Source organism: Glycine max, chromosome 8, assembly GCF_000004515.6.
Source record: "Glycine max cultivar Williams 82 chromosome 8, Glycine_max_v4.0, whole genome shotgun sequence".
Lineage (NCBI taxonomy): Eukaryota > Viridiplantae > Streptophyta > Magnoliopsida > Fabales > Fabaceae > Glycine > Glycine max.
This window is the reverse complement of record NC_038244.2, coordinates 12,181,566-12,191,784: the sequence shown is the minus strand read 5'-3', so window position 1 is coordinate 12,191,784 and position 10,219 is coordinate 12,181,566. Positions and strand designations below refer to the sequence as shown.

The following is a 10,219-nucleotide window of genomic DNA, read 5'->3' as shown; positions in this document are numbered from 1 at the left end:
AAAATTGCAAATGAAAGGAGGGTTAATAGTATCTCCAATAATGGTGCTTATATTTATATGACGTTATTTATATATTATAAATATATGTTACTTGTTAGTATAACTACTGTCTGTTAGTGTAACATCACTGAAGATTGATCAGGATTAAGGGTCACTTAGGCAATAGTGAAGTTGTTACTTGTTAGTATAACCGTCTGCATGTTTCACACTTTTACTAGCTCGATTAAATAAAATTTTCCCTAATAGGACAAATAAACCTGAAATTTGTCCTTAACTTGTGTAGTTACGCGCGCATAGTAAGTTTAACAATTATATTATAAGCATATAAAAATTTTAAATACATATATATAACAATAATAACAAAAAAATAATACTTAGACCGAAAAAATTGAAAAAAATAAGAATTATAATTTACGAAAGATAAGGATAAAGTAAAATAATTATGAAATGTTAAAATACAATAATCAATCAAATCTATAATACAATTAAAAAATAATATTTTTTGAAGGAAATCTTGTATATAATGAAAAAAATAACATTTATTGATTAGAAGAGCTAAAGTTGGATAATAGGAGGATAAAGAAATAATATAATTGAAAAAAATATTTTTTTTATGAAATTACTAATGTTGGCCAAACATTTTACGACAATAATATTCTAAACCAAACATGTTGATGAGAATAATATTTTAAAGAATGTGTTTGAGAATACAATTTTATACCTTGAAAGAAGTAAGATATAATTTTCCCCAAATTCTTCCGTATAAACAGGCCCATTTTTATCTAAGGATAAAACAAACATAGATCATATGTATGTATTATTTCTGCCTATCAACTATAGATTCTTACATTTATTTTACATTTCTTAGTTATATATTTGGATTTAAACTTGAGAGGGATGATTAAATTTAAATAATCCTACATTAATTAATTTTCTATGCATGTATAATGGTTGATTAAATAAAATATGTGAGATTTTTTTTTCAAGTTGAGGGAACCTAAACATAATTACATGTATACTAATTGATACCAATTATTTATCAAAATTTAAATCATATATCACTTAGTTAAGAGATATAAATTATCATTTATGATTATCACTTATCAAAATTTAAATCATATATCACTTAGTTAAAAAATATAAATTATAATTTATGATTATCACTGTCGATAAAGAGATAGAATATATGAGTTGTTGTAAAAAAATTATATTTATCTTCGATGGATTTCTATGGATTTAAAAATATGTTAATTTTTTATAAAACAAAATGAACTTAACGTGCTTTGTCAAGTATGATTTTTAAAATGTTAAATTTATCATGTTTGTTAAATACATAATTAGGGCATTCACTAAAAAAAGCACATAATTAGGCCAAAGTAGGCTAAAATGGTTTTATGCCTATTCCCACATGTATTGGCTACTCTCGCTGTACATTTTGATCTCTTACCAACTCTTTGTTACGAGGGTACAACTTTTCAGTTTTAATCTATGATGTGAATTATTAATTCATCTTTATGCTTTCTTCCAATCTTTGTTGCCAGTACGAGGGTTCTCCACTAACGATGAATTTACAGTACATTGTTTTTGCAACCTAACTAAATCAAATTCAAGAGACAAATTAATTAATTATATATTGTTCCACTAAACCAAACCGCCCATGATTTTGAATAGTAGTATATAGTAATTGAGTTCCAATTATTTTACAATACCTTGTCGTGTACCAAAACATGCATGATGTATAATGAGGCAGTTAATTATTGGAAAAGCATCCAAAAAAGGGGATAACGAATCAAATGAAATATAGTTGGGAACCCAAAATTTCAACGTGTATGGCAGATGATATGTACAAGCTAACTAATAAGTGGAGTAATATATTCTGCAATTATTGCACAACAGCACAACAATGTTAGCTAGAAAGGTGCAGATGCTATGTCCCTGAATGCTGCTACGGAGGCTACTTTGGAGTCCAACACTTCAACTTCTTCACCCAAACCCATCTTTGGAGCAGCACTAACCACCGGCTGCAACCCCTGCGTGCCAATTTTTAATTAATTGAGAAAATCCTCAATTACTGTCCCAATAATAATAATTAACTACAATTTTCGTCATCTCATTCCATTACGAATTACCACATATTAATAATAATTATATCATCAAACTCTAAATAAAATATGACCAGGTGTATTTAAAATGAAAAGACATTAATAATGATGCTTTTTATAATTTGTTTTCACTTTTTCTAAATTCTTAATAGACACTTGAAAGACATTGGTTAGTATTTTTCTGCATGTACCTCCTAAATTTCAATACAAAATTTTGTGATTTCTACCTATTTATAAAAATGAAATTAAACTGTCGGATGAATTAAAAATCACAACAAAATTGTATTTATAATATTTTCTATAACTTTTTATTTTCAAATTCTTGACTTTCTTCTTTAAAGAGACTTTTTTTTTTTTTTTTTGCATAGAATTTGCAGGAATGTTTTCGATTGTTTATCTAAACTATTTAATTCATTTTAGAAATTTGAATGTATTGGTAAGTGGATTGTCCTCCTTTAACCAATTTTCTCCACATACAACCGAACTCAAATCTTCACTCCTTAGACCCACCACTCGATAACATTTTTTTCATGTAAATCCAAAATATCAATACAACACAGACACACTTGCTCATGCGATTTTTCTACTTACATAGCCATTCTTTTTTCCGTCCCCTTCAAGTTAAAAATTTGCAATTGTTGTCTTATAAGATTATAGAGTGTGAGTTTGGACCTAACAAACTTAGTTTATAGTTTATAATAGGATAGGATGAGGAGGATTGTTTATGACTTGGGTGTTTCTCTATATGGATGACCAAGAGCCGGAAATCTTGGTGCAAATTAACAAAATCATATACAAAGTATAAAGCATTTAAATTAATTACCAGAAAGCTTTCACCTTTAGTATGCATCATGCATGCATCTTCAAATCATATGTACACGTTCATGGTCCAGATTAAGGCACCTAACTAATTATTGGTATATACAATACAACTCCCCCCATCCTCCCTCGTATTTATCACGTAATAGATTGTTCGGCAATCATATTCCATTGAGTAGCAACAGCCAAATATCGTTGAAAATATGGAAAATAAAGGAACAGAAGTATCTACCTCCGTGAAAATTCTGGACGCTTCTTCTATGGTCTTTGTGTTCAATATATATATTGCTAACTCCTGTAAATTAAATCCTAAATTAATTAACTATCTTTATATGTAGCATCAACCTTAGCGAGAGAGTAGAGAAAAGAAAAAGAAGAAATGAAAGAAAGCATGACTTACCCTAGCGGATTGAATTTGGTTGATATTAAGAGTCCTGGGCTCTCTTTCAATTGACGAAGTCCTTTCAAGAGGTAACATAATGGATGCCTCCATTTTTTCCTTTGCCCCGATGCAAATCCGAAAAACATGAAAATAGAAATTAAGCTTCTCTCACTAATGGTGGAGTAGTTGTTATTATGGAAACAAGAATGCAAATTGTATTGGCTCCCTTATATAGTAGGGGGAACAAAGAACAAAACCCATTGATGGCGGCACGCAACAACAACGTGGCGACCCTAGAAGGTGGGGGTGCAGGTGGCAGAATGGATTGGGTGGGTGATGATACACATGGCACTCGAAGATGGCATCGTACAAATAGACAAAACGATGCATGCAAACGTGTTTTGTATGGTTTCTAAAAGAGGAAATTAGTGATCGAGGATATGTATGTGCAAATGAGAACGCACTTTTACGTGTTTAGAATAGGTGGAAGGGCACCGCCATGGGCTTGGGCCACGTTGATCTACATGAGCTTATAAACGTGTACGCTTCTGATGGTGGGTATCGTTTTTGATGGGGACGTAAGATTTTCTTGGACCCTAAAATGAGGCCCAGGATGCTTTGGATTTTGATTTGGTGGCTTCATCAATATTAATATTCTATTCTATTGTTGGGGTCAATTATTCTAATACCATCTCACGTCACTTTCCTTTCCTATCCCTCTCAAAGTTTCTGCTTCATTCTCCTCTTCTTTTTTCCTTCCAGCGTTTTCACCTATATGATGATATTTACTTACCCAAACGAGGTCTAAATTGTGAGCTGTTGGACGGTTGTATTGTCTCTATCCAGGCCCAACCCATCAGCCCATAAGGGGTATGCAGATTGGGCTCCTAAACTAGGCATGATGTTGACTCCTTACTTAATGGACTTGGGAGTTGTTATTCATACCATTTTGTGATTTGGGAATATGAAATTAGGAAAATGTATTCCTATGTTTGTTAAGATGTCATAAAATAATTATCTTTGGATGCATTTATTTTTGGAAATATCTCCACATTCTACACTTTTTTATTCATGGAGGAAGTGACTGAGAAACTGGATTCTTGTGTGATTGGAATGCATATTGTTGAGTACATGTGCAACATCTTAGAGAAAACAAACATAGAAGCTACGAGACAGAGTCATCATCGAGCAAGTTTCTTGATTGTCAGCTATTTATCCATATCTTTTTCCTTTGCGTATTGAACCATAATCAAACCTTCATACTAATGATTTGTATTATTTTTCTTTTTGTGGTCATTGCTTGAGTGAACAGATCAAAATATGCAATTTCTGTAACATATATATATATATATAATTACATTATAGAAAGTTAGGAAACATTTTTATAATGTAAACTTTTACATTGCTTATCCATCATTTAGTTTCTGAAAAGTATGTTTTTATTTAAATAAAAAAACCTTGATAAACTAATAGCAATAAACTCAACATTATTATAGTGATAGTTGGAGAGAGAATAAATATTACAATTATACAAGAACCTAAGTGGTTTGGTAGAACAGAAATAAAATAAAATTGAAAAAATATTTAAATTAATGTGATTTGTTAGGTAAGGAAATAAATATATTATTACTAAAATACTATTCTGTTCTTATACTTGATATTTTCTAATTTTATGATTTTTTTCATCGATAAAAGGAAGTTTTAACCATTAAAAACATCACGTGTTGGTTTTCATCAATAATATTCTCCCATAGCTTATCTAATGAATTTTGGGGTGGACATTTATCCTTTTTCTTGTTTATTATTATAAATTATAAATAAATAACTTATATCTTGAGTCATCTTCCATTTTTTTTTCTTTTCGAGATATTTATGTGATTCATTCATTGTACAAGTGTTTTTTCTAACTACCCTGCTATGACGATGAGACAACATCCATGCATATATATTAGAGAGGAAGTTCAAAAGCGTGAGTCCCACATAATTTTTTAAAAATTTATCTATTCTTCGCGTATCAAAATCGTCGTTGGTTGCTCTTCTCTGCGCTTAAATGATTATACTGAAAATTTGAGGATGAGTTTTTGATTTCCGTTCTAACTAATATGGCAATTTGGCTTTGGCTGACTATGGCTTATGTACTATCTCAAAATAAATTATTAATGCAATGGCTGGAGGCTCAAAACTTGGAAAAAGAAAGAAAAAAAAAGCAGAGACAAGCTGTCCTCGTTTTCTTCACCCCAAACAAACTTGGGAGTGTTCAGAGACACCATTGAGCTTATGTTTGAAGACGACGATCGCATCGTCAAGACCCTCATCAACGTTGTTGTTTCTCGCTAAACAGAAATTCTAAAACAGAGAGCGTAAGTTGGCATCTCCATATCTACCATAGGAGTTAAAGTTAATTAAACAGAGGGCAGAGAATGGCATAAAATTATTTTAACTTTTTATCTATTTGTCTCTATAAATATTAGACCCAATAAAAGAATTCTTCCTAACCAACTACCTCTTCCGCGGCATAATAAAATATTTTAATTAATTTCTAATTTTTTTACTAGTTTAAAAGTTTATTTGATGGTATGATAAATAAATTTATTTTAAGAGTTTCTTAATATTTTTTAATATTTTTTGAAATATTACTTGAAATAATATTTTTTTAAACGTCAATTTTGTTAATTTTTTTAAAATAAATTATAATATTATTATTTTCTTATTTATTACTTTTCAGATATTTCAACTGTTAATCTTATCAAGCACTTTTAATTTAAAGTTAATTTTATCGAGAAATAATGTCCCAATATCAGAGATGATGGCTATTCCGTTATAAATTTGGAAATAACAGCTGTTACACTGAATTCAGAATTCTAATAAATTATTTCTTCTTTACAATAAATTATTCTACGAATAATCTTCTATATAAAACTTGTGAAAAATTATTATTTATTTGTATTACATTATTTTAATATCAACATTAGGGCTCATATAGATAAGACAGATACTACTACTTCACACACACTGCCTTAAAAAGATCGGAAAATGGATTGCTTTTAAACACACACATAATCATTTAATATTTACTTTAATAAAAATTAAAAGCACTTAATAAAATATCTTAAATGCTCCTTAGACGCGAGATGTGTTGGTTACCTTCAATTTTTCACTTGAACATTAATTAGGGAAAAATGCATTCTTCAAATGCATGCTTAAATAGTTTATTTCTTATTGACAAATGACCCTTTGCAACAAGCCAAAAATAGATATTGAAAAAAAGACATTTATTAAAAGTATTTAAACGTATTTTTTATGATCCTTAATCAATATTCTTACCAGATAGCAAGACGTTGGGTATTTTAGTGAATCTCTTGATATCACGTTAAGATATTCCCCAAATGAATATGAATATGTTGAAATACACAATTTTCGTTATGAGAAGGAAGTTCTAAAATGAAAAAAACAAGCACATATACACACAATCACTCACGGGACTTGAGAGTCAATGTTCAAAGCACAGAATAAGAAAAAAAAACAATAATTTAAATTGTCCTCTAGCTAGTTGCCAAAGGTCAGTCGTAAGTCATAACCAAAACAACCCCTTTATTGCGACTCTTATTAACTTCAAGGTTGTGTGGTCGGATAGAATAATGGGGTGTCTAGGTCATTCAACTCTAAGAAGTCCAAGTCATCAGAGTTCCCAACATCACCTGTATTCTGGCCAGAGGAGAAACCAGCAAAGTAGTCTTCCAAGCCCGCAAAAAAATCATCTGAAGGTGGTGCACCTTCAACAATATTTTCCTGACCAGGATTATAAATCTCCTGTTATCCCACAAGCATAACAACATACGTCAAGAAATGAGTATACACAAGCATATTACAAGACAATATGCATATAATAAGGCTTTAAATTCAGATAAATAAGTCACTGGAATTACGTGTATCCAACTAGCACTAACCCATGCATCACAATCAAATGATAAAAATTAAAATGACACTTAAATTATGAGGAGACTACAGATAATAGGCAATGAAACATAACACAACGAAAAACAAACATTACAGCATTTCCCAAAAGAATGCACAAACAAGAAATATATAGCGTACCTCAAACCATTTGTCATCATTAAAAATATGAAGCATTGGTAAAATATCATCATTAACAGCTTGATCATTTGGACCAGTAGGATTTACTGTGCCCAGAGAAGGCACTGATCCTGATAGACATGATGTGGATGCTGACCCAATACATCCACTAGCAGGGAGATGATTGTCATTTGCAACAGAACCATCAGATGTAATAGGCAAGGTGGGAACTTGTGCAGTCAAAGCAGCACAAGGTATTCCAATTTCTTCATCGTCCCACTCTTCCTCATTAAATGGTCTCGCATAGTGTGTTCCCTTCCCGGGACCAAGACCTTCCTTTTGGAATACCTTGCAGACTACATAGGAATCCTGCCATAGAAATACACCAGGAGAACTAATTTAAATACTTTTGCAAGGACAATAAGATGGAAAAAAATAATCAACAAATGATGCAAAGAAGGTGAGAAGGGTTGTCATATACAAACAGCCAACAAATCTCTCAACAGTTATAAGACAAAACATGAAACAACAAATTCCATTTTGATGCCACTAATAGCAACACAATAGGTGGCAACATAAAAGCCACTCTAAATTTCAACATCAAAATGTATTCATATATTATCTGTTAAACTGTTGCTGTGTAATAGATACCAACAGTAGCAAGAATATTTTACATATCCTTATGTTATGTCATATGTGCATTCACAATCAAAGGCACAAATTCTACAAACTTCCACATATCCAACAGTTCACAACAAACTGATACATATATTTCCTAAATAAAGCTCTTCCAGAAAAAAAGAATTACGATTAAATTGATTTTAATCCTTACAAATAGGAAAAGGTTTGCATTTTGCCCTTTAAAAAGTAATCATCTCCTTTTGGTTGTCTTTGTCCTTCATAGAAAATTGTTTCGTTTTTAGTCTCTCATCTATAGAAATATATGGATCACACATGACACATTTACATAATAAGGAGACAATTGAATTAGGAACTAAAAGTGAATCTTTGCCCTGTTTACTGAGACTAGAAACATATTTAACCCAAAATTTTAAAGATACATTACAATTGAGAAATGAAAGAATACCTGAGCAATCCCTTTGTCAGCGAGGTCCTTATCTTCAAGCCTATGCTCATGCATAACCCAATCAGTTCTTTCGCCACGAGGCGATTTACCCGTGTGAAATATCAGTGTCTTTATCATCCCCACAGTTCGATTATTGTGCTGAACAACTCTATCCTTCCCAGTAGCTTTCCAATACCCAATTTCAGTAGCACGCTTCATCTTGCTCCCACTGCCATATTTCTTCTCTAGCGGGCAGAAGAAGTACCATTCCAATTCCCCAGTTCTCAGACAAGACTTATCTGTAAAACAAACCACCAAAAAGTAAACCTCATTAATTTCAATTTTCAAACAAACAAAAGGGCATTCATAGTTTTTTTTTTTTTTTGCTGGAAGCAAGGTATCCCCACAGCCAGAAGCCATGGGACTAACCCTCGAAGTGTAGAGATCACGAAAGTGGGTTTTGCCTCTCCCAACAAAGTCTTCTCTATACACACGGCCAGGGAATCGAACTCCTGTCAACATGCTTAAGGAACCCAGCCATCTACCAACTATGGTGGACCTTGTTGGTATGGCATTCATAGATTCTGTTTTCAATTAGTACTTACAGAAAATGAATTAAATTTCTCCTGTAACTTAAAATCAAGTTATGCACCATTTTGGAGAAATTAAATAGAAGAACTTAAAGAGAAATTTAGTTGATAAATTAATTATAGTTTATGACAGAAGCTTAATCCTGTAACTGCTTAAAGAGAAATTTATCGAAAGAGTCACACTATGCTAAATTAGTGTATAATGAATGTACCTGGGAGATCCCAAGGAGCATACTTGTATATGTCAAGTTCAGCAATGAAACCATCGCAGATTTTTTTTCCCATCACTTTCCTCTTCAGAAAGTACACAACTAACTCAACACCAGTAGGGTGGAACCGAACTCCAACAGTTTTAACCATCGAATCCAAAATAAAAAACACAACACAACGCTTTGCTTCAGAATCCAAAAGTTTTTTTTTTTGTTAGTTTGATTGAGCGGAAAGGAAACCCTAAAATGGTAGGGAGTGCCGTCAAGTCCAGTGGCGAAAGCGTATCTTAGCGGGACAGCGAAGCCTGGCGCGGTTGGTGAAGCAGGATCTGAAACCGATGATGGATGAAGAGCTTCCGATTACGAGGTAAACAGACATCGGCGTCGGCGCGGTCAAACCCTCAAAAGGAAATCGAACGGATTCGGGAGACGGAACGAAACGCGAAGAAGCTACTCCGGTGAGTGAGTTTGTCACCACAAAATAATTGTTGTCAGAGAGAGAGAAGAGAGAAAAATGAAGAAGAATTGAAGTTGCGATCGGATTTGGGAATGACAGTGGTGAATTGAATTGAACTGAACTACGTTTCTCTCTCTCTCTCTCGTTATTGAAAAATGAAAGGAAGATGAATTGCAAGGAAAGTGAAGAGAAGAGAAGAGACAGTTGCCAATGCTATAATCTCTGTAAGGAACGCGCACCAAGGTCAAGGTCAAGATCCTGGCCCACCAACCGCAAACAATAGTTTAGTTCTAAAATAAAATAAAGCTGTTTGATTTGAAAAAAAAAAAAAGTAGTAAAGGACAGCCCAACATAAAATTACTTAGCTACATGTTTGAATCTTTGATTGTAACTGTAAAACAAAATAAATTACTGTCCATCAGATAAATTTTGGCGAATTCAAAAATTTTTACATTCCATTTTTTCGGACCAAATAAAGTAGTGGTCAAATTAAACAATAATAGTTCATAAATCAGCCTTT

At 32.2% G+C, this 10,219-nt stretch overlaps 1 protein-coding gene across 2 annotated transcripts; it reads right to left on the bottom strand.

Annotated features, from left to right (window-relative positions):
- Positions 1-6,648: 6,648 nt before the first annotated feature.
- Positions 6,649-9,966, bottom strand: LOC100778933 (NAC domain-containing protein 82). Of its 2 annotated transcripts, none has more exons than XM_003531402.5 (4): positions 9,246-9,966; positions 8,465-8,742; positions 7,399-7,746; positions 6,649-7,113 (listed from the first exon to the last, which is right to left on the bottom strand). In XM_003531402.5, exons 1-4 carry the CDS (start codon positions 9,391-9,393, stop codon positions 6,916-6,918), a joined length of 972 nt encoding a protein of 323 aa, XP_003531450.1. In that variant the 5' UTR covers positions 9,394-9,966; the 3' UTR covers positions 6,649-6,915. The 2 variants fall into 2 exon arrangements, with proteins under 2 accessions (XP_003531450.1, XP_006585360.1); XM_006585297.4 differs by having other exon boundaries at positions 6,649-7,092.
- Between the last annotated feature and the right edge of the window lie 253 nt (positions 9,967-10,219).